This window comes from Aspergillus tubingensis (assembly GCF_013340325.1).
Source record: "Aspergillus tubingensis WU-2223L DNA, scaffold_7, whole genome shotgun sequence".
Lineage (NCBI taxonomy): Eukaryota > Fungi > Ascomycota > Eurotiomycetes > Eurotiales > Aspergillaceae > Aspergillus > Aspergillus tubingensis.
Genome location: NW_023336281.1, coordinates 2312760 through 2336862, shown reverse-complemented (window position 1 = coordinate 2336862; position 24103 = coordinate 2312760). Strand labels below are relative to the sequence as shown.

General features: G+C 49.3%; 5 protein-coding genes across 5 annotated transcripts; 4 read left to right on the top strand and 1 right to left on the bottom strand.

The window, feature by feature from the left end:
- Positions 1-2447: 2447 nt before the first annotated feature.
- Positions 2448-3386, top strand: AtWU_05742 (WSC-domain-containing protein; the record flags this gene model as incomplete). Its single annotated transcript, XM_035500852.1, has 3 exons — positions 2448-2745; positions 2802-3307; positions 3363-3386. 3 exons carry the CDS (start codon positions 2448-2450, stop codon positions 3384-3386), a joined length of 828 nt encoding a protein of 275 aa, XP_035356745.1.
- A 2404-nt stretch (positions 3387-5790) lies between these two features.
- On the top strand, positions 5791-6642 carry AtWU_05741 (flavin reductase family protein; the record flags this gene model as incomplete). Its single annotated transcript, XM_035500851.1, has 1 exon — positions 5791-6642. One exon carries the CDS (start codon positions 5791-5793, stop codon positions 6640-6642), a length of 852 nt encoding a protein of 283 aa, XP_035356744.1.
- A 10291-nt stretch (positions 6643-16933) lies between these two features.
- AtWU_05740 (C2H2 finger domain protein) lies at positions 16934-18106 on the top strand (the record flags this gene model as incomplete). Its single annotated transcript, XM_035500850.1, has 5 exons — positions 16934-17059; positions 17119-17144; positions 17208-17315; positions 17373-17928; positions 17984-18106. 5 exons carry the CDS (start codon positions 16934-16936, stop codon positions 18104-18106), a joined length of 939 nt encoding a protein of 312 aa, XP_035356743.1.
- Positions 18107-19327: 1221 nt separating this feature from the next.
- On the bottom strand, positions 19328-20798 carry AtWU_05739 (uncharacterized protein; the record flags this gene model as incomplete). The annotated part of the gene is made up of 3 exons (XM_035500849.1): positions 19328-20077; positions 20140-20458; positions 20527-20798. 3 exons carry the CDS (start codon positions 20796-20798, stop codon positions 19328-19330), a joined length of 1341 nt encoding a protein of 446 aa, XP_035356742.1.
- A 1005-nt stretch (positions 20799-21803) lies between these two features.
- Positions 21804-23793, top strand: AtWU_05738 (gamma-glutamyltransferase family protein; the record flags this gene model as incomplete). Its single annotated transcript, XM_035500848.1, has 4 exons — positions 21804-21968; positions 22027-22045; positions 22104-22453; positions 22507-23793. 4 exons carry the CDS (start codon positions 21804-21806, stop codon positions 23791-23793), a joined length of 1821 nt encoding a protein of 606 aa, XP_035356741.1.
- Positions 23794-24103: the final 310 nt, after the last annotated feature.

Here is a 24103-nt window from a genome sequence, read left to right as displayed (position 1 = left end):
ATTGCGATGCGATGATGGGCCCCGGAGTTTGGGCGGTTAATCGACTCCCCTGACCAGTGACATCCTCCGCCGTTCGTCTTCGAGGTGTGTCGGCTCCAAAATTTGGGGGAGTAAGGCACACACTCCTCACTACTGACGGTTGTGTCGGATGCTACTAGTAGATGCGTAGTTGATTTACGTTCTTGTGTCTCGAGATGGATGACGCAACGATTCAGAGACCGAATACATTATTGACGCCAGAACCAATACCATTACCTAGTGGTTTGGCCAGACATCTTACAAGTGGGCAGGGGAAAACTTCGCGCTGCCCGTCATGCAGTCATGCAAGGACTGATACAAATGAGACCCCGTACAAGTCATCATTAGTCAGTCGGATTTGGAAAAGTCCATCGTGGAGCAGGCGTTTCTATCGACATTCAATGGCTGGTGCCAGCAGCAGCGTTGTTACTACTTGCTGAGTTTGGCCGGGTGAGTTTGCGCGAGGCTTGTGTCCTCGTACAGAGGGCATCAGTGCCCGAGGTCGTACCGAGGATCTTTACTATTTATAAACCTCTTCCCGGGCAAAATTCGAGTTGCTTCTTCCAATTTTGGTCGTTTTCCATTTCTTTATGTTTTTGACTTGAATACGCGTATTTGTCTTGCCGGGAGTGCCGAATAATGATCGTAAGGGACAGGCAGATGTTCAGTAGGGAAGATGCATGGAATGTCGAAGTAGCCATATGGAGATTACATGAAGGTAAAGGGGAAGGAAAATATTCTCGCCAACTAGATCACAAGATGCTGGTATGTGCCTAGTATGTATGAGTCGAGTCGCACATTTCATGCCTTTCGAGTTCCGACCGCGGCATCAGACGGAAGGAAGGAAAGTATGTTATGGAGGAGCTGAGACGAAGGGGAAAAAATCCCCCAAAAAACGCCTGAGCATGTGCCTATTTTCTTCCCATCCCCCCTCTTTGTATGGGTAAATATACAGCGCCGCCACCAGTCATCATGCCCGCCCACCCCATGACCGGGTGGATTGGGGAGGGGGATTGAATTAGTTAGTGCATGCCAGCAGCAGCTCCAATTGTAATTGTGCCGCCCGTGTGGCCCAGAATGGAAAGGGATGAGCCCTGCCCCTGGACGGGTCTGCTGATGTAATATAATCTAAGGAAGATGATTGGGTATCAGGGACAGGTACGCGGGACATGGTAAATTACCGCCCTGCACATCCAGGGTCAGGTCCCGTCGGGGAACCACCAACAAGAGAACCGCGTCTGGATTCACGCCCTGCCATTGGGGGAGAAGGCAGGGAATGGATGGGAATGATGCTCCTCCCTCACGCTTTGTTTGTCCCTTTTTTTTTCTCGACCGTCCCAGTAGGGGAAACTTTAGTACGCGGGCGAACTCAGCAGTCACTAACTAACTAACTAACTGGTGCTGCAGACAGGCAGGCACACACAGGCCCCCCTCTCCCCTTCTCCTCCTCCCTCAGGTTGTCTCTGACCTCCCCCTACGGGAAGTACACAGTAATACTACTTACTTACTAGTACTAGTTCGCCCGTCAGTGCGTCGCTTAATGCCTTCCCAGTCCAGTCCTCCGCCTCTGCAGTACTAGTCACCCTGTTGTGTCCCAGGAAGGAGTCTGTCAATCGTTTCTGTCGCTTTCCCCTTCCCTGACCCTCTTTTCTCTTTCCTGCTTTCAACCCAGTCACTCTTTTTGGCCTTCTATTAGGACATTATTGTTTTTGTGCAATTTTTTATTCCTATTTTCCATTGGATTTTCGTTTTTCCAACTCTTCATACCACTCTCGCTTCTCCAGAACTGTTGTGGCCCCCCCAGGTCGAGCTTCTATTATCTGGATAACTCGAATCTATCGCAAAGGGCCATAATAGAATCTCCCCTGTTGCTGTGGGTGCGAATTTACCCTTGGCCGATTTCCCTTCCTGAACCGCCCGTTCAGGCTCGCTCATTAAACTCTTCCCGACAGAAAGGGGTGCTTGAAACGACCGGTCCAAAGGGCCCTTCCCCGCCAGGGACCGCTTCCCCCCAGGGCAGACACCACACTCTTTCATCGCTATCTTCACTCTAATCCTCACCTACTACCATCCTCTGACCCTCTACTGTCGGTCTATACCCGACCAGTTCTCCACGTCAAGGCCTGGTCCCATCTACGTCACTCGTCCTCAACGTCGGCCCTTGCAAACTATCCGTACTCTTCCACTACCCCCGGAGGACCGTCGCGACACGTCCAGCTCGAGGACATAGGAGTGAGAAAAGACCACCAGGACTATCAACTTTGAAAGTGGCTCTGAGAGGTTCAAAGGGTTACGCAGGTCGTCCCTTATTCTTCGATCAACCTCCCTCGCTGTATCTTTGAGGTCACTTCTCGCCAAACTCAACCAACCCTTACCCCTTGGGATCCTTTCTTACGTCGACCATGTACCACACCACGAAATCATTCACGATGCGGTCGGCTCTTGCAGCCTCAGCCCTTCTCCTATCCATCAGTCTGCCTGCAACATATGCCTATACCGAGGAATACAATGGCTGTTACTCCGACTCGACGCCACTGAAAGATCAGGGAACCTATACATATCAGAGTGATGGATACTGTCAGAAGCTGTGTTTGAAGGACAACTACTCGGTCTTTGCCCTGCATAACGGACAGGATTGTCTCTGCGGCAACCTGCTACCTGCCTCGTCAGCAAAGGTTGATGACAGCAAGTGTAATACCGCATGTGCCGGCTGGCCTTCTGTGGACTGTAGGTTTTCCGGTTTTGGGCCTCAGATGGCACATCTGCTAACGGTGACGATATAGGTGGTGGCAGCAATACTTATTCCGTCTACCTTACTGGCATTGAGAACGACGTCGACCATTATTCCGCCTCGAGCACAAGTACCTCCAGCAGCGACAGCGAAACGTCTACATCATCGACCCAAGAAGCCCATGTCGTCACTAGCTCTGGCACCACGCAAACCGTGTATGCAACATCCGGGACCGATGCGAGCGCATCTGCAACTGCCGAGGGTGCCACTGAAGCTTCACAGAAGAAGAGCTCAAGTGCCAACACTGCTGCCATTGCAGCTGGCGTTGTCGTGGGTGTAGTAGGAGCTTGTGCTCTTGCTGGCGCTGGCTTCTTCCTGTGGCGCTTCAAGAACCGCAAGTCGCAATACCGTCGTAGTGTTGGCGTGGACAACTATGGCAACCCGATGTCCCAGCACTCCATGTCGGATTCCCGTTTCGATGGTGATTTCATGGCGCAGCGCCGTCAGAGCAATGGCAGCATCGATGATGACCAAGACTTCTCTCGTCGCATCCTGCAGGTGGGCTTAACTGAACGATGAACAGAGATGAAGAGTTCCGGCTAACAGGTACTAGGTGACTAACCCCGATCGACGCTAGAAGGGATGCGATCGCCAGCTTTTCATGGACAACGCCATTTGTGGACCAACATCCTATCTGTGCATGTCTTTTAACGATAGAGCCATGCCCTGCCAGATACCTCTTCCTACCTTACACAACCTTCGCTTGTCACCATAAATTCACCCTTCACGACAGCTATCCTTTCCCTCCTTTTCTTATTCCTGCTGGACTATACAGCGACCTTGCAATACCAGTGCATGTTTGCAGATAGGATATGATGACCCCTTCAGCCACTGGCTATGAAAAGCACATTCGCTCCATACATGTGGTATGTGCCGCCCGTGGCGGATAGCAACCCACCCGGAGCGTTGTTGAGAAAGCCGACCGTGACTTTTACTTTGAAGGCTTGCGGCTCTTCAGAAACACCCAAGTCACTAGCCATTGATGGTTACATTCTCGACTTGGTGTTGTCTATCTCATCAAAGGGCTTCTCAAGGTCAAGACTCGAAGAGTCGGGCTGAGGTATATCAGTTCAGGATCTCATTTTTGATAAGGCGTTATTTGAAGTGGGCTGTATTCTAGTCGATTACCCTCGTGGACAGCATTTATTTTCCCAAATCTTTTTGTTATTGAGCCGAGAACCCCCCAATTGTTGTATTTCTGCGATGCTTGTTTCTATGGCGGTGGGCCGCGCGTGCTTGTCATGGGTACTACATACAGTAGCCTTGACTGGAAGATTGTAAGTAATGTGACGGACAGCCCTGTAGTTAATGTGAGGATGAATGTGTACCATGTGCGTGATGCATTGATTATCAGTCAATCATCTTGTAGCTGTAATGATGTTTTTTTCTCCTTATGCAATGACCACATAGACCTCGGGGTAGCATGATGACGATGAGTACCGATGTTTCTTTCCACAAGTAGGCAGCCATATGATCTTGTCAGATATATATTATAATCGCCAACTTATCATGTTAATTGGTGTTTCATCCGAATTGATATGGTTGATCAGTTCAGTTACTGAGTAACTAGTATCCGAACACTAGTACTACAAATATATTTATATATATTGCACCTTTCACCACAGCAGTACTAATGTGACTACTACCACAGAACAATCACCATCTCAGCATCATGCATTAGCGCTAGTAGGTAGTACTACAAATACCAAAAACAATGATCCAAACCCAAATCACTCCATGGTACCTAGTAGTATTACTACTCCTGATAATAAATACTACCCAACCACCTACCTACCTCAATGGTAGCATCATCTACTTACCATATATGTATGCTTGGAGTTAACTTGTTCGGGGGACAATTAGCATCTTGATGGCAATGATCGTTTGTGAGTTTGTATCACTTCAAAGTGACTACTACTACTAGTAGTAGTTGAGTTTTGGGAGGTTCAATGTCTGGCAGGGGTAGTTTTCTACCATCATATATATTTATATAAATACTAGTAAATGCGAACCGCCAGCACCGTCCAGCTATTTCAAATGTCAGGTGCATATTTATGAGGTTCTGATATGAGTACTAACCCCGGCCTATTATGAGTGCGCCAGTAGTGAATTTCATGTATTAGAGGTTTATATCATCTAGTTGAGTTTTGATCGTGAATATAAATAACTAGTACTTACTTGTGGGTCATTGTTTCGGAGACGTTAGTACTTTACTACCCACCCACCCATCTATTGGATCAAATACTACTACTACTACTACTACTACTACTACTGGTAGGGATGACAGTGGCGTGGCTTCGCCAGATTGTATCATGTGAAGTGCATGAGTATACATACTATTTGCAAAACTCATGTACACTACCAAGTACGAGAAACGTAACAATCATGGTGTGTTTCTGGATGTACGTGGAATGATTGTGAAAGGATAATAGGCTGGATTTGGTTGTCTAGTACTATCTACGTTCAAAGCGGAAGGGGTAAGTGATATATCAAAAGATGATGATGTGTTTGTGGCTAAGTAGTAGGTAGATACTAGTATATATTTCCTGCATTCTATTCTGTCTACATGGTAGGAGAGAGTGTCGTTTCGATGGCAAAGTGTAATTGCATTCACGTTCAGAGTGGATATAAGCACTACTTGTGATATTGTCGATAAAGTATTCATTGGGGAACATGAAGGGGAACAATGGTTGAGTACGTCACTCACTAGAGGGGGAACAAAGAGCCGACCAACAGGGTTGCGCGATCCCGAGTTCTTAGGAATGCGGGGAGAGGCAGTCTGTTCCGCAAGCAAGTTTGGGTGCACTTCTTTGTCCTGGATGTTCTCCGACTTAGCAACTTCTTCTTCACTGCACTTCATCTTGAGGTTCTCTGAATGTCTTCCTGACGAGGTACACCGCAAGTGGTGTATGTACATTTTTCATCTATATTCCAACCCGCACATACCTGTATAGGAAGGAGACGAGAGGCCTACGGCAGTTATGTCCCGCAGGAACAATATGAATACGAAAAGGGATGTCAATGTCAGTCTGCAGCAGCCCCTGAACGAGTCGGAGTCGGAGCCGGACCGGGCACCGAAAAAATCGAGACTAGAATTCAGCTCCAACGATGGCGATGATAAGCGCAATGGTCTGGACCAGTTCGTGGCCTATCCTATCCACAAAGTCAATCGGCTCCTGGAGCCTGGACCCATTTTGCTTGTGGCGACCGGCTCTATAGCCAACAAGACGCACAACATAATGACAATGGGTTTCCACATGATGATCCAGCACGAAGGACCAACACTTGTCGGTGCCTGCATTGGGCCGTGGGACAAGAGCTATGATAACTTGAAGAAGACGGGCGAATGCGTGCTCGCCATTCCTGCAGTGGAGATGTTGGAGAAGGCCGTTGATATCGGCAACTGCAGTGGGGAAGATGTCAACAAGTGGGTGAATTCTGGAATAAACCCGGTCCCAGCTCCAGATCCTGCATCTGCAGATGGGTCGTGGGCTAGAAAAGGGGGTGAGGAAGGGAGAGCACAGGCGCCTTTGGTTGGAGGGAAGGATGTTATAGCCAACATTCAGTGTACGGTTGAGGACCGAGCGTTGGTGGCAAGATACAACCTGTGGGTGCTGAAGGTGACTGGAGTATGGATCAATAGAGACATGGATCTAGAGTATGGCCAGGGAAGCAGAGACCCAGCAGATGACGACGATCGTGTTGGTGGTGGCAAACGAAGGAAGAGGGAAATGAAGATGGCTCACCATCGCGGAGATGGCCGGTTCGTGATTGACGGAAAGGAAGTCGATTTGAGAGATAGGATGGTCAAGTGGAAGGAATTCCAGGATTAGGCTCGTCAGGGGCAAGATCTGTGTTGTGATCCGCTCATCCATGACCTGCAGCTCGATGTAACAGGATTGCAGTATGCTGGTTCGTCTCATACAAGGTATGCACACAACTCTGCCATCTTGGTAAGCAGATGGTAGGGTTTAGAGGTACTGAGACAATTGTGACAAAAGGCCTTGCCTAGTGCATCCTAGTCTGCACCGCTGACATCTTTGCCCTGTTGATAGTGTCATGCTTAAATTGCGATTGCAGGATCTGTGAACGAGTCAGCGATGAAGAGCACCCCAACACGTTGGTTCTGGTTGGTGCCTGTTGGTGGCTGTTCCTGCTACATTGCCCGCATGAAAGTTGGTTACACTGTGGAGGAATACCGATAGTCCGTGTGGAGGAGTAGCGATGTCTCAGCAGAAGTGAATGGGCTAGGAACCATACTGGCACGTATCTGTCGAATGACGGCATTGATACACAAGGCGGAATCACCATACTAGTTCAAACAGCGCTCTTCTTCTCGCGTGAAAAGATTATCTGGAATCTTCTAGGGGCAAAGATGCCTCGTGGCAAGTGACCCCGCTGTCTTGCGATCCCTGTCGTATCGAAGTACTGCATGATCGCCGTCGTGCTCACCAGGGGGTGGCTCCGCAGCCAGCACACGTGTAGATGGATGAAACACTCCTGACTGCCATGCAGAAGACTGGGTCCGGGTCGGGGTGCCCGGCATATTAATCCGGGCGCAGTTAATTTGTTCTGCGCACATCATTAGTCGTCGGGTAAAGCCATTGTCTGAAGGATTTCTTAGATCATCTGGACTAGTGTTCCCTCGCTAGCAGGGTTTTCGTTCCTTCGTGGTTAAGCCCGTAATGAAAGTGGGCGGCACAGAGCTGCGTGGGAGGGACGATATTGCTAGCTTGGTCTGGTAAGGTGATTCTTCACAAGCTGGTTGTCATAAATGTCCTTGATAGTTCCGAGGGAGAATAGGCATATCTGGACCCTGACCAGACCGGTTCATGCTGACACGCAAGGGTCATTTCCAACTGCTCGAGGACATGCTAGTCCAGCAACTATCGGCTCGCAAACCCATTGACACTTTAGGAGACTATAGCGATTCGCAGTTAGCCGGATGTGGCAGGAGTGAGATCAGACCATGTGGATATCACCCATTCCAGAGCGCATGGCACCCCTGTCATGGCGCAAAGTAACAGGCCTCGTGGCTCTGTTACCTGTAACAATAGTACAGACTAGGTTGCAGTAGGTTGCGAACTAGAAGCTGCATGAGGATGTACCTCTCCCAAAGTAGTATCCAACGTAAAGCGTAGGCTGACGTGTGGAATGTTCGACGCAGCACGGAAGCTGCTTCTTCACCAATAACCGCTAGAAGGGTTGTACGGCCGATCACACTTTCCTGGTCTCCAGGTGACTAGGTTACACCGTGTCGAGCTCAGCGTCGGTCATCATTCGCTACTAGGGCCCTGGCTAGCAGGGGGCCATGCTGACAGGGGCTACTATGACAGAGAGACGTTATTTTCCGGTTTTGGTCTTAGCTCGAGCCTATTATAGGAGTCAGCGAAGAGCTTTAGAAATAATGGAACATATGGAGAAGAACACAAACAATAAGTTGGCTACTCATGGGAAGGATCAGAAGCACTAATGTAATCACCATAGTATCTTCAATAGAGAATAGATTAAGACTTGATGTTGATGCTCGTGCAACTGTGGCTGCTTGTGTGGAACAGACACCGGAAGGGCCGTTCCGCCCTTTGACAAGCCCAACTGGCCTGAGTCCTTCTGGTCAACACATACTGCGTGTGTGGTGTCGATCGCGGACATCTTCGGCATACGTGCCCTGTCGGATTTTCCGGTCCTCGGCACCCTGGAGGTGGAACTCATGAGGCTGATTCGTCTGTTCGTGTATGAAAGTCTAGCGGAGGGTAAGGTAGGTCTATGGGGTGGACAACCAAGCCCACCTAGATAGACGAACTCGAAAAGACTGCTTGGCAGTGGGTAATAGACAGCCTCTTGAAATCTCTGTTTAGGACGGAAATATGGCGGGGACTCCGTCACGGCGTAGCCGTCTACTCATCTAATGCTAATTAGTCAAGGGAATTATAGTAGCTACAACGTGCGTAGTGTCTTGGCTGGCTAGGGAGCCGTCCCTTGGTCCCTCAAGCTTAGCCCCAGAGAACGGGCTCAAGCGATTTGATTAGCGTAGTGCACGGCGTGCTCCAAGTTGCTGTTGCTAGCCTCCTAAGAGGTTAGTTGCAGCGCTCCAAATGTTAGTGAGTGCGCCGGTCTTATCTGATGATAACGCGTTGGAGCAGCGGGAGCATTCCGTACGAGACTGGAGAAGAGTGCTATCCAGTGCCCACAAGACATACCCAAAGTGCCCCCGCCCCCCCACTTCGACGAATCAGGGAGGTGGCGGAGTTATGGTATTGTTGTTTGTTGTTGTAGATGTGTAATCTGGTCGATGAGTTTGTACATATCACCGTGTTTACTGGAGGGTAAAGACGTGGTTCATATTCAGCCATCCGACAGTATACACAGGACTGCGTGGGAAGCCTGCAGCCGTCATCGATTGCCCCTTTTAGTAACCAACAGGGGGATTATCTGCAAGACAATATGCAGACTTATGCCCCGGGCAGACTTGAACAAATTAAGACTGCTCGCCATGGACCGGAACTGCGCTCGGGCTCAGATCGTCCGACGGGGATACTGGAGGTTGTGAAGAGTGAAGACCCAATTTCCCAGTTTCTTGGAGCGGGTCCAAAGTGGATGATGGGATTACCTAAGGCAGGTGACTTGACAGCCTCAGGCAAGGCTGATTTGGTTTCGGGTTCGGGTTCGACACCTGATCTATCACCTCTGTTATTTTTGATGATGGCGCAGGAAAAACCTAAACCCCAAAGTGGAATGTGTATCGGTGATCTTCGTGACATCCACAGCAATCACAATGCATGTTTCAAGTGCCAGGCAAACCGCAGGCCTCCCCTCCTCTCTTAGGTTTGCGAGTCGAGATGAGGTAAGCTGATCATGTTTGTCATGCCACCCTTTCTCTTCCCCCCTTATGCGAGGGTACGGGGTTTCGAATAGATGAAAGTGATTACCATCTCGCGTGGTACAGAGTTGTTCATCAAACCTTCGGGGTGCGGATCATCAGATCATACCTCGATGTCATCGATACTCTTGTGTACAAAGTTGATCTTCTCATGAGATTCCTGAATTCTAAGGCTTTGCGAGAGGAACTTTTTAGACTGCGGGATCACGTTCCCGCTTCTGTAGCTCCAAACTGTAAATCCTCCAGATGGTCTTCTCCTTCCATGGCCTCTCGATGGTAGATAGATACATCCTCCGGGAGTCTGGAGGGGGTCCGGACGATGATTAGCCTCCGGAGACCGGAGTGCAGTGTTCCCCCTCCCACCCATTCCAGGGAAGATCCAGATCCTGCTGTCCTCGAGCCGGACCGGGGCAGATTCTGGCTCCGGCAGCCATAACCCACCGACGGATTCCACTTTTTGCCGAGAGTCCGACGAACTTTACCTGATCAGTATAGTAACTCTTTCGGGCAAGAGAAATGGATGAGCAACAAGCTGTGAACCTATGGGTTGTCATGGAAGCGTTTCAGAATCATCAGCAACAAGGGCAGTTTTTTTCCGACGCAATGATGACTGCAGAAGCCATCGTCACTCTGCATGGCTAGTGTTGTCTAGCATCGCACATGCTTCACACGGCATCCCTCGCGAGATGACCGCAGCGCCCGGCGTTGCGCTAGAAATTGTACTTTACCACTAAGACACGCCCTAGGCACTCGATGCTTACTATTCTGATCCAGGGTTGCATCTAGTAGCGGGCTCCGTGAATGACCTGTTGGCCAATTAATCCCTAGACTGACGGTTAGTATGATTATCATATTCCATCTTAGGCAAGTTCATATGTCGACTTGGAGGAGATGGTGGGGGAGGCAACTGGCACATGACAGCTCTCGATCGCCTAGTACTGATCAAGAATCTCGTAGTCTACTAGAATGGGTATGTTGTCAGTATAATCATAAAGTAGTACGCATGCACATCAATAGTATAACAGAGACGGGAGGCTCTATTCTGCAACACCATTGGTCTGTTCGTATAGAGCATCTATGAGTGGATACCCTGTGGTACTGTCAAGTTATCCCTTCACTTCCTAATGCAGCACCTATTATGGCGCGGCCGTAATTGACCCTGTTTCCTGTCTCGAGCCATCATGGTAGCACGAGCCGCCGGTGGGCAGGGGGCCAGTCCAGGGCTGCTAACCCAGTGGTTCCTTCTTCCTTCCCCACAATTCGACCACGTTGTCGACTCCTAGCTTTCCCTCGTGGCATGAGAGGTCGGGTTATGTCATTAGCGACGGTGTTTTTTGTGCTAGTGTTCGTATTTTTGCTATCATCTTTGTCTCAAGACCCGTCCCATCGATTTGTATGCCGCATACAGAGGCGTTGCCAACGACGTAGATTAGGCAGAAACTCTTTCTCCCAGTCTCAGTGGCATCGTTTCTGGAAAACTTTTATCAGGAATACTACTCCCCAAGCATCTGTCTCAGGTATCAGCAGAGAATATCTCAGATAATCCGGGCGAAGTCTCCGAGGTACAATGAGAACCAATGAAGCCAAGCTGATTGTCATGGCTGGTACCCCAGTGGATATAAACAAACATGATCTTGTCCCAGTCAGAAAGGGTGGGAGAATATTGATCACCCTGTATGGAATCCGAATGGTCGCTCCTATTGCCCGACTCATCATCATTCTGTGAGGGATCACAATCCTAGCATGGGGACCCGCCACGTGAAGGCCCGAGAGCCAATGTGGGCTTCGGGCGGCCTGGTGTCATGGCGAAGCATGATGGACCTGGTGTCTAGGCCTGAGGCACAGGTTTCCTATCGAGTCTGCAGTAGCTAAGCCGCCTCCTGCATTTCAATTAGTTGCTTCAATTACAGAGTAGTTGCTTGACGAATATTCACGGGACCCGCTCTCCTAGAATGGACCACTAGCAAATTTCTCCGATATGGCACCTTGCAGCCCCTCATCAGAATAGAGGGGTTTCAGCTACACAGTTCTGCTCTTACTGTTCTCATTTCTATCACAAGCGGTGTGAGCTCTCTCAATTTGTACCCTTAAAATAACCTTTTTTTTATATTTTCTTTTTGTTTCAGTATAATCCTAAGTTGAGATAACCTGATAACGTATTGGACATGTAGGACCCGCTTTGTTGAAGTTCGTTGAATTGTGTTGTCATGTATCACCCAGTTGGCGTCCTGTCGGGGAAGCATACCACCCCTGCTTAGGGTAGTTTCCCGAAGAATCCCGCTTATCAAGGGCGAACGAGCTTCTCCTGTGGTGTGGTGAAAATCAGACCATGTTGTCGATCCCGGACACATGGCCGCCAGGATAATCCGTGGCTTAATATCAGACCTGCCATCTGTCATCCATATTAAACACCCTATAATAATCGGTATTATTATTAACAGGAATGGCTGAATTTGTGACGGGCAAATTCGGCATGGATCTGCCTCTATGCCTATTCCAGTCACACTTACTCTAAAATGAGACCCAGCCACAACTCCATTGACGGAACGGGAGTGCCGCGAGTCCGCAACTTTCGTCTCCGATGGGGACAAGAAAGGTGACCCAGGCTCGTATTACACCCGTTACTCTTCCGTGGGCTGGGCTGGGCTCTATCTCGCGGCGTTTACTGGATTTGCTGTTTCGCGTTCTATACCGAAAAGGGGTGTTTGTCTCGGTTATGAGATCACCATTCAACATTTGAGCTAGAACAACTTAATGCTTATTCACTTTTCTGCCCCTCGAAGCGTAAGGCAGAATGCAGTTCGAAGCACTTTGATCCACGACCTGAAACAAGCTAGAAGCCCATGTGAAGGTCAGAATGACAATGGCCCCCATGCTTGTTGGAACCTCTACCTCCTTGGAAGGATGCACGAAGCGAAAACATTCTTTGTTCCACAGCGCTAGGCATTTGTGTACCTAGTATGAACTATCTAACTGTGTTAGGTGCTCAGTAAGGAGGCCTGAGGTAGCATCATCCCAAGGCTCCCTTGCTCGGAGAAGACGCTACGGAATGCTTCCACGATAGCAGCCTATGGACGGCCTAAGCATCTAACCCATACATCTGTGTGTAAGAGGAATACACCGTCTTGTTACACAAGTGGGTCTCCAACACACTGATTTCCCTAATAGGTTAATTATCTACAACACCACTCAGCTCCGTTCAACCCATCGCTACCACAACAAATTGCTTGCTCACTGGACCTAATGACCAACACCACTTTCCAACATTGCTCTGGACATCTGATTCTTCATGTCTCTTCTGAGTAGTGAGTAAGAGTTTGCCCCTGAAAAGCTGGTTCCTGAGGATGGTCATATGGTAAGGATGTAGAGTGCTTATCTCGGTTATTCCTTTCATCCTCCTTTCTCTGGAAACTTCGTCTTCATCTTCATCTGCTGGTGCTAAGGCTTCCTCCCGTTGTCTGCAGAATCTCCCAGGGCTCCCGAGCAAGACCGATGCTTGGTCACGTGAAATTCAGGGTAACTGCATGTACTCCGTACCGACCTTCAGTATCCATGAAACAATCACTTGGCAGGCAGACTCGAATTGACCGGCTAATATCCGGTACAGTTAGCGATCGCCAACGGAATTAGTAGCCTTAAGACTACCGAATACAGCAACAACCCTGTCGTCGCACGTGGGTAATAAAACAATTCTTCCTACTACTTTTTACTACTGAGGGCCGGGCGCTATGTGAGACCATGGAATAGTGCGCACGTCACCACTAGGCTACTGGTAGATTGCAATTTGCAACACCTCTTTTGGAATCAGCCAAGAAAAAAAATGAAAATGTCAGCAGATACCTGAGGGCAATCTGGCGCCATACAGATAAGACGAGCAACCCTCCCCCTCTCTCTCTCACTCCACAGCGCTAGAAGAGGCTCGATCGATTGTCCATGCTATGACAGTGGACACTTGACGGGATCGCTTGAGACGAGTCACACCCGTTAAGGAAACAGTATAGGTCATCTCAAGCTAGCGGGGCGCCGTTGAGAGGCTTTGCTGCCCGCCAGGCGGTTGAGGAAATGAACAAGGCTCTCCGTGACAATGGACGATCTTAACCTGAATACATAGGGTCGCGTCAGTTCGCAAATATGGTCCAATAGGAAGAATGACTGAAGCTGCAGATGGGATATTATTAGGAGTGCTTTGCATATGGTTTTCCCGCAGTTGGAATCTTGATACGGCCGGGGTTCTTATTCTGACATTGCATTTGTCGACAAGTGGCCCGGGCGGCTATCTATCGGGCAAGCAAATGTCCTGGAAACCGTCGTATGGTGGTGTGTGCCGCAGTACCGCCAACTGAATTGAACCCTATCGCTCTCGTACGGGATGTCAATTGACAATTTCAAATGGTCAAGGTGGGTCGCCCCACTTGGTCCACGTTTAGCTTGGATGGAACTTTGGCCAGTGTGGCCCGTGGAGTACGGAATAGCCCGATCTTATAAGCCTTTTCCTCTTTAGCCTAAGGACCTTGGCTAGCTCCCTGAATTTGGCAGCCCGTCTCCAAGGTGGACCGTCAGATGGGGGGTTGCTTGTGAGGCTTTGATGAAAAGCCTGAGGAGCGACACCGGGGTTGGCTTGCTTGTTGGGCTATCCTGGTAAGTCAAGTCTCTGCCACTACTTTAGCCTGCTTAAGTCTGGAGTTGGCTCGAAAACTAGAGGGCAGCAGACCTGGCCAGAATACTTTGGGTCCTCCATGGCATAAACGAGCCCCCCAATCATGAGGCTCAGACACCCAACAACTTCCCCAATCTTGTGCAGTGATGGTGTTCGACCTTCAGGCTCTGCATGATGTTCTTTCTCCTTATCAACGATATCCACACACATTATCGTAAACCCCATACTGCCTTGCCTCTAACAGATACTACTGAGACAGACACCCCTGCACAATACTCGCACCTCACCTCCACCATGTCAGCAAATTAATATAACACTAGTAATAGTAGCACTGCAGCAGGGGTAAGAGAACGGTCTAGGGGAAGGAATAGCCATGTGGTTGGCGGTCTTAGCTTGCCTACCTCTTGATGATGCCATCTGTTTGGGCAGTATAGTAGGGAGTAGTATAGGTGGAAAACAAGTAAGTAGCTACGACACATCTACTACACTACACCACACCGGACCACAACGGCCATCACCCGAACCCATCAGCATTCCATAATGCAATGTATGACTCGTATCTTCATGGCTGACGGGATCGACTGGGATCGAATCCTGAGCCATGTGCACAGGGTATTGTTGCCCAGGAGTGGGGTACCCCTTTCTTCCCCCCCTCTTTTCTCCATATCCGTCTCCGTGATCCCGTCCGTCTCCTTCCTCCTTCGCACGAGTATGAAGAGTCCGGTTCCGCTAATTAATTTGTTTTTCTCGTGAGTGAGTGAGTGAGCGAGTGAGTGTGCCTCTGGCTGGATTACCCGAGAAGCCTAACTTTCCCTTTTCTGATTTTCTCGTGCCGGCCGGGACTGGAGATCTGGAAAACCATGGCTCAGCTTATGCAAGTGGAGTTTGGTAGTAGTAGAAAAACCAACAACAAACGGAGCCGTTGTAGTATGAGTATTCGGTTGGTCAGTCAGTTAGACTTGAATTAGACGAACGAGGTAGGTTAGATGTTTTCATTTCTTATTGTTACCTTTTAATTTTTTTTTTTTTTTTTTTCGTCCTATTTTCCTGCCGAGAAAATTCGACGATACAGGGCGGGTTCTTCTTCAACTCCAATCTGCAGTGTGCCTCAGCCGCAACACCATTAGGACTTGCTAGTCAAGTAGTCGCTTGAAGGGGAAAGGGATGTTGGCCTCATGGCGGCTGTCATTTGCCCGTTCGCCCAACGGGCCCCATAGTAATGATGGATTTAACCAAGCCTAAAGAGGGAAACCCATCGTTCCTGCCAAGTGAGTATGACAAAAACGCCCTGCCGCTTTTTCCCTCTTTCTTTTCTTCCTATTTGGTCTTGTCTGACTGTTTATTTTATTTTATCTTACTTTCTTTCCTTACCGGATCAATTAAATCGAACTGAAAAATCCTGATCGGGAAAGAGATGACAGGAATGGATCCATTCCACTTTCTCATTCCCACTTTTTGTAAAGACACACTGGCAGCGTCGGTTAGCCTCGCTGGGGAGAGCGGATTCACGGTTCCGTCTCCATCTGACCTGGTGGAAGTCAAAGTAGTAGTCTAAGTCTAACATAGCCATGGTAGTAGGGCTAGTCCTGAGTGGTTGCTTGCTGTGATCACCCTACAAACTGATCATCAAACTGCAGTGCACTGGCTCTCTCGCTTACCTGCCTTAGGTACATTATTATTTTTTTTTTTCTTTCCCTCCCTCCCTTAGTGCAGAGCCTGAAGGAGATTGGACGATAATCGCATTGTCGTATTTATTTTTATCTCTGATTATTCTTCTTATTATTATTGTTGTTATTATTATTATCTGCACGATTTATTTTAATGATTTTTCCATATTACCATAATATTACATTTAATTTTCCAATTTATTCTATTTACTATTTTGTTACTATGCTTCCAAATCATTTTCCCACCTTCGCTTTCCCCGGCGATCGCTCGGGAAGGACTAAAAAATACCAAGTTAAGTAATTAAGTAGTAGTTAGTGGTTCAACCCAGGTCTAGCCTCATCCAGTGGTGCTTCTATATCACTTTTGCTTTGCTCCCTCTAAACTATCCACCCTGACAGCCTCTCCGCCACCATTCCGCCCGTTTCAGATCGTCACTTTCCTTCTTCTTTTTATTTTTTCCCCCATCTTAATCTCACTGCCCCAATCCGGCCTGCAGATGCGAGGCATTTTCCCTGCCTCGTCCGTTCTGATCTCACCCTGGTCTGTTCCCCAATTCTGTTAGTATAGCTGCATCACAGCCCACCTCCCACTCTAACCCCCAATCTCCACACTTACCACATGTCTATCCCGTTCCTGACAAGTTCTGGGTCTGTTACAGAATGATCAGGGGATAGCCTCCTTCAGGAACCAAATCCTATATCAATCGCTCACTCGCCAATCTCAATCCTGTCTATCCTCACTCCATCACAACCAACTCTATAAGATCAAAGCCTCTTCCTGCCTCTTCATCCTTCAGACTCCAACAACTCAAACCTCAAACAACTACAACTACTACTACCAATCCTACTCCTGCTACAACAACATCCGATACCTTCTACAACACCATCAGACACACCAAGCAGGCAGACAAACTTGAACAATGCGTCGAAGCACTACTCAGTCGGAGATCCCTCTCCCCATCACCTACACTCCAACTACGCATCGCATCAGCAAAGCGAAGAAGGGAAAGCGTGTGCATGCTTGCGAATACCCAGGCTGCAACAAGGTTGGTACCACGAGGTTGCTGTCGCACAGACTTGGAAACAAGCTGACCCTCCAATTCAGGTCTTCACCAGAGCCGAGCACCGAAGGTAAGCCGTTGCACTTGTGTCGCAATAAACCTGCCTTATTGGTATGCTAATCGAATCTTACAGACGCCATGAGCTGAACCACAACCCTGAAGCCCTATTCCGCTGTACCCACAGCCACTGCAAAAAGGCGTTCCACCGCCCTGACCTTCTCGCCCGCCACATGGAAAGACAGTAAGTATTTCCTGCCACTACAGCTTGCTTGTAAACTTTACTGACGGTTACCTCCAGCGAATTGGAAGCACAGATGGACAGGACTGCCCAATGGCACCAGCAGAGCCGGACTCCCATCATCTCTGAGCCTTATGTCCCTGCCACCACGTCTATGCCCTCAACTCAAACACCATACCTGGCCGTCACCCAACCGCACAATGCCATGTCGGTTGGTGCCCTCGTGGCGCCTGCCATCCACCCAGACCTCTCCAATGACTGCGGCTTGATGTGGAATAGTGTCGAAATTACATCTGGACACCAGACTCCTTTGTACCAAGGCCCCCATCAGATTCACGAGTCCGTAGAAGACAGTCGGTACTACGCTACCCCGGAAACGTGCCCGTCTCCTCTCTCGGATGGCACTTCCCTATCAGTGCACTCTCACTCCCGTTCGTCTGTCGTCTCCACACCGGTTACGGTCGCTGAGCCGTATCCCGAGAGCCTCATGGAACCCGACCTGACTTCCTCGCCAATGTCCATGCAGTCGAATATGCGCTGCTGGGAACAGCCAGACACCAGCCTCCCGTCCCTAAGCATGATGCCCCTTCCTCTCACCGAAAGCCTCCTTCATCCGGTATGTCAATCTGAGAGACATCCACCATAATATCATCGCTAATTTCCCATTGCAGTCTATCCACTGCCCCTATCCATCGCCCAGCTGGTCAGCGAGCCCAAGCCTGACCTACGAGGAACACGTCCTCCCTCCCGCCTCATACCCACCCGCAATGAACTGGAAGTCATGGGCGATATGAGCAACAACAAAGCCAACAGGCGGTGATAATCTTCATCTTTCACCACCGACGACAGGCCGGTGCCTAATTAGGGCTTATGAGCCATGTTCCAATACGACTGATACGCTAATACTCGCCCTCCCTTTGGACGACACGCAGTGATATGTATGCATATCTCTGGTACTCCTAATCTGTGCGGACCGGGAATAATGCGACTGTACGAGAAGAAGAGAACCACGCAGCATCACCGTCAAGCCGGTCTCGCACCGTTCAAATGAACCATAATACGACATTAATGCCACCATGCATTGACGTTGGCATTACCAGGCCCATGAGGCCATGGGAACGAGCCACCAAAGAAAAGGGTGGCCTCATCCCGTTATTGATCTGTTTATCAATCCTTGTTATCATTTCCTTTGTCTATCTGCACATATTTCCTTTGTTCTGGAGAAAAAAGCCCTGGTCTGCAATTTGGCTACCCGGCTACTGGATGGCGTCCATTTGGGGTCTTTATGATTGATTATATACCCATGTTGTGTGGCTTTCTTATTTCGCAACGTGCACTGATTGTCCATATGTCATGTTATACTTATTGAGTTATGCTAGCTTGATGGTTTCTTTTTTGTTGTGTTTTGATGCTTTATCTGAGCCAATGATGTTTTCTTTATTTCTTTTTGTTCTTTCCTATGCAACCTTGTACAATGTGCTGCTCTTTTCCTTATAGAATACTTTTTTGTATACTAGTATAGACTACACTTCTTGCTGCAAGACCTATCTATTCTACACCTTATGCCTGGTAACTTTTCTCATGATTCTCTTGATAGTTCTTCTGGTAGTTACTCTGATAATGTTCCTGATACAATATTTTGGTTAGATAACTAACTTGGTTTGACGAATTGGAATTAATGGGGCTTCTTAGAAGACTCTGCATTGCTGGTAAGTCTTTCACTGAGTACTACATGGAATTCTTGACGAAGGCACTGGTAAAGATACTCTGCTCAGAATAGTCTGGGCGCTGCTGACATTCATGGTCCCAGGAATGATCGACTAGTGACTGTTGCTAGGCATGTCTATCAAGCCATCAAACTATCTCAGTTCAACAAATCGGAGGACACAGAGTTCCAGCCAAAAGTCCAATAATATCCAGGATACTAAGTCGCGCTCCTATCCTATGTTCGCCCACCAGACAAGTTCGCTACATAAGCCCGTGGCAATTACTTCATCTAGCTAACGGTCGTAAAGTCATCTAACGTTCCACAGCTCATCTCTGGCCGGAATGACTCGCCAACACCATCCGCACCAGCTTCGATGCTGTCCCCGCTCCTCTCTAGTAAGATACTCGCCTGTTTCACGCTCATCTTCATGCTCTACTACACAAGCACCCACCGTGACTCGTTTTTTCGCCTTGTGTTTGACGCGGCCTCCGATGCCGATAATCTCCTGTCGAAAGTAGCCCGGTTCTTCTTCCTCACGATGCTCCCAGCCGTCATGGGCGTGATTGTGGTGTCGTGGAGGACTCTGACTGTGGCGATGTTCATAGTAGCGACCATAGTCAGGGGGGCTCCCTGAGGCTTCGTCCGCTTCGCATTCTACCTCTAGCTCAATTTCTTGGGCTGCGAGGCAATCCTCTCCTCTACCGCACTTGACGCCTTGGCAGCCTTCTCCAATCCCAGTGCCGAGGCCACCAAGATAGGTACTATAACGGGTGCGCCATGTCCATACCCGTCGGTAGGTGGTATCGCTGCTGCGTACTTGGTGTCCGCATTGATGACAAAGCCATATAGCATTATCGCAGGAGCAAGGCGTACGTTGGAACGCCGAGATTATGGACTGAGGAGGATGTGAAGGCGCATGTGTGTAGATGTTCTGTGGATGAGCATGTTCGTAGGGTTGCTCGATAAGCTCATTCAGAGGGGCCGTGCGACAAGTGGTGCAGAGACGACGAATGCGGTGTCTGAGCATGTGGCTGGATGGAGGCTTGATAACGCAATTCTACATGGTACAAGTATCAGTATTGGAATGGGACGACACAGAGCTTGGTGGAGCAGACTCACCCGGCACACAACCTTGGAACATCGACGGCATTCGGCCACCATATCTCGGGCGCATTTGGAAATCTTGCCACTGGTCAGGCGTCCGGAACTTCTGGCATTCTGGCTGAGCAAACGCATAACCGACTTGACGCTGTCAGGAATGCAAGCTCCGCTGTCCAACATGTCCGATAGTGTCTCGATATACTCATTCTCACAACGCAAGGTCTGCTTAACCAGCTGTTGGCGATAGGGAGAGAGGTTGGCGTGGAATTGACGACATGTTCGTGAAAGGGCGTGTAGAGTATTCAAATCCACCGAGCGAGCAATTGCCTTGATAATCCTGTATCCGCAGTCAGCACACCATACCGAACCAGACACTGGAGCGGCCTGGTTCAAAGTGTCTCATACGGATAGCAGCTCAGAGCAGCTGAGAAAGCATTCCGATTCGGATTTTGTTGTGGCGCTTTAGAGATGGGAGAAATGCTGTGTAACGGGTCTGCGGAGCGATCACTGTCCGCGGATACATCCGCTGCACGATGCGGCTCGTCCGGTTTGACAGGTAATAGTTCGGATAACCCAGGCTTTTTGGGTTCTATGTAGGGATGTAGGAAGGGATTGGAGGGACCCGAGATTTGATGCGGGCTAAGCGCATCGTCGTCGAAGTCAATGAAAACCACCATCCTGTTTCGAGGGAAGTATTTATGGCACAGGCGGAGGGGAAAGAGATGCACAGGTTCCGAAGAGGCTTGCTAACCGGCAGCAACCTGAATGAACGAGCAACAAGAATTGAGCACTAGAAGTGAGACACGCAAGCCAGATCAGTCTAGTTGGGCCATTATAAGTATATAAAACGTCCAAAGAAGCACCAGAAGCCTGTTGAAGGCTACAGTGGGATGATACGGCAGGGAAACATCCAGCTCCGCTCCGTATTCGGCGCGGGTCCTGAAGATCAACAGCAGAGTGGTTCGTCTCGGCGATCGAGAACCCGTGGGCGATTTGGCTGGGTCAGATGGGGAATCCCAACGTGGAACCGAAACCTTCAGGGGCGGTCCTTATTATATTCGAGGCAGACGAGTCATATCCAACACGCCTCGTGGAAGAGATAGATCGGGAACGATGTTGGTTGCATCGATTTCTCCCAACGTCATGCCTTGTTGGGGTCACGCGTCGGCCGCCAGTCAGGTGTCACGCCTTTCCTCTTCGGGAAGGTGCATCTCTCTCTCTCTCTTCTCCGCTCCTCCGCATTTGCTCGGCTTCTCTCTTCTTCCACTTTTTATTGCAATATTAGACTCAATGAAGAGAATGAAGGTGGCACCATTATAGTCAGAACTCTGTAATACATCTTCTATGTTTTATTTACTCAATTGGCCGTGGATGGTACCTCTACGACTAAGGATGGACTCGAGCATCTCCCTCCACGGCGGCCAAAAGGAGGGGCGAGACTCATCTTACCCCACCAGGCAGTTGGAGTCATTATTTCTATCTTATCGGGGAAGTCGGGGCATTTTCCGAGGATAACTGATCGCCTCTATCGTATCCCTTAGCCGGATCCTTAGTGACAAATATACTTCTTGCCTTGTGTTTCTTCCTCCTTCTCTAATACTTGTACTTGACTATTCTGCTGAACCTATTCCTCCGCGAGACCCCCTCCCACACCGCAGACACAACCCGATCACGCCATCAAAATGCCATTGAACTCCAAAGCAGTCTATTCTCGGCTCAACCCCGATTTTGTCCCTTTCGCCAGTCGGAGAAGTACTGTGCATAGCACAAAAGGAATTGTAACCTGTACTCAGCCATTGGCGGCCGCCGCAGGCCACAGAATCCTGAGTGAAGGAGGCAATGCCGCCGTACGTTCTGGAGGAAACCCGCCATCTTCTGAAATCTAATGCTGATTTTGTTTAAAAGGATGCTGCTGTAGCTGTCGGTCAGTACAATGAGTGACTTTTGAGAGGAGATGAAACTAAGAGAAATGTGTTTACTAGCTGCGGCATTGAATATTACAGAACCCTCATCCACAGGCATCGGTGGAGACATGTTCTGCCTCTTCTATGATGCCAAAACGAAGAAAGTCCATTCACTGAACGGCTCTGGTCGCTATCCTGCCAATGCGACCCTCGAAAAGGTCAGGAAGGATCTGAACCTTGGTCCTGATGAGTCTGGAAAAATACCAATGACCAGCGTCCTCGCTGTGTCTACTCCCGGTGCAGCGGCCGGGTGGGTTGATACAGTGGAAAAGTTTGGTAGTGGAAAACTTTCTCTGGAGCAGATCTTGCGTCCTGCTATCGAACTTGGTGAGGAAGGCTTTCCTGTCTCGGAGTTGGCATCTTTCTTTGTAAGCGCACCGTTCACTTCATCCGACGTATACAACAAGCTGACTCCCTGCAGTGGCACGAAAGCGAACATCTGATTCGCGCAGCATCGCCAAACTACCATGAGATGCTCAAAGCTGATCCCAATGCTGAAAACGGTGTTCGGAGCCCTCTCCCCGGAGAAATCCTGAGAAACCCCACACTGGCCCAGACATTCCGAGCGCTTGCCGCAGAGGGAAAGAAGGGCTTCTACGAAGGACGCGTTGCAGAAGAGCTTGTCAAAGTCGTCCAGGACCTGGGAGGCTATATCACTCTGGAAGACCTGAAATTCCACGCCGAAACCGGAAGCCAGGAAACAGAAGCCATCTCCCTCAAATTCACCGGTCAGGATATCGTCGAGAAGCAGGCCGCCGGTACAACCGGCGAGGCTAACCAGGGAGTGGAGATATGGGAGCATCCACCAAACGGACAGGGCATTGTGGCTCTCATGGCTTTGGGTATCCTCGAGGAACTAGAGCGCACAGGAAAGATCCCCAAGTTCACTGAGGCACAGCACAACTCCGCCGAATACCTACACGCAATCATTGAAAGCCTGCGCATTGCATTTGCCGATGCGTCCTGGTGGGTCACCGATCCCGACGTGGAAAAGGTCCCAAGCAAGGAACTTATATCCCGCGAATACCTCGCGGAGCGTGCCAAGCTCTTCAACCCTGACAAGGCATCCGATATCCTTGACCATGGCAGTCCAGCCCACAACCACTGTGACACGGTATACTTCGCAGTGACAGACAAAGAAGGAAACGGTATCTCCTTCATCAACAGCAACTATGGAGGGTTCGGAACATGCATCATACCCAAGGGATGCGGATTCACACTCCAAAACCGGGGTGCCAACTTTTCGCTGACCCCAGGGCATCCGAACGCTCTGGCCCCGCGCAAGCGACCCTACCACACTATTATCCCCGCATTGATCACCAACGTCTCCGACGGATCTCTGCACTCGGTATATGGTGTGATGGGCGGCTTCATGCAACCCCAAGGTCACGTCCAGGTCCTTCTCAATATGCTTGCATTCAACTACCACCCTCAAGCTGCGCTCGATTCCCCTCGAATCTGCATCTCCGCTGCGACCGCCGATGAGGGAAAGCCCATCGACAGAACAGTCTATGTGGAGGAAGGTGTCAGCGATGCTGCGGTTGAGGGCCTGAAGAAGCTGGGCCATCAGGTCGAGGTTCTGGCTGGATGGAAGAGAGGCATGTTTGGCCGTGGACAAATCATTCGTTGTCACTATGATGATGGGAAGCTGGTGTACAGTGCTGGTAGCGACTTGAGAGGTGACGGAATGGCGATTCCAGCCCTGTGAAGATCCAATCTGGTGGTTAAGAAGCTCATTGTTACGAGCCGAGACGATACGTATCCTAGAAAGTGCCAATGCAGCTTAAATAAATTTGATTCAGAGGTATTCCACAGCGCGCATAGAATCCCATAAGACGAGAGGAATAGAAGTAGAAAGTACCCGCTAGTTTTCATTCGCTTCATCGCAGAAATAGCACTTTTCGGAGAAGAGAAGAAGACATTAGGAGTAAAATATAAGTCCACATATAGAAAAGATAGTCATATTAATCATCACAATCATCAATTGCATGCAGCATAGATCAAACGTAAGATACATG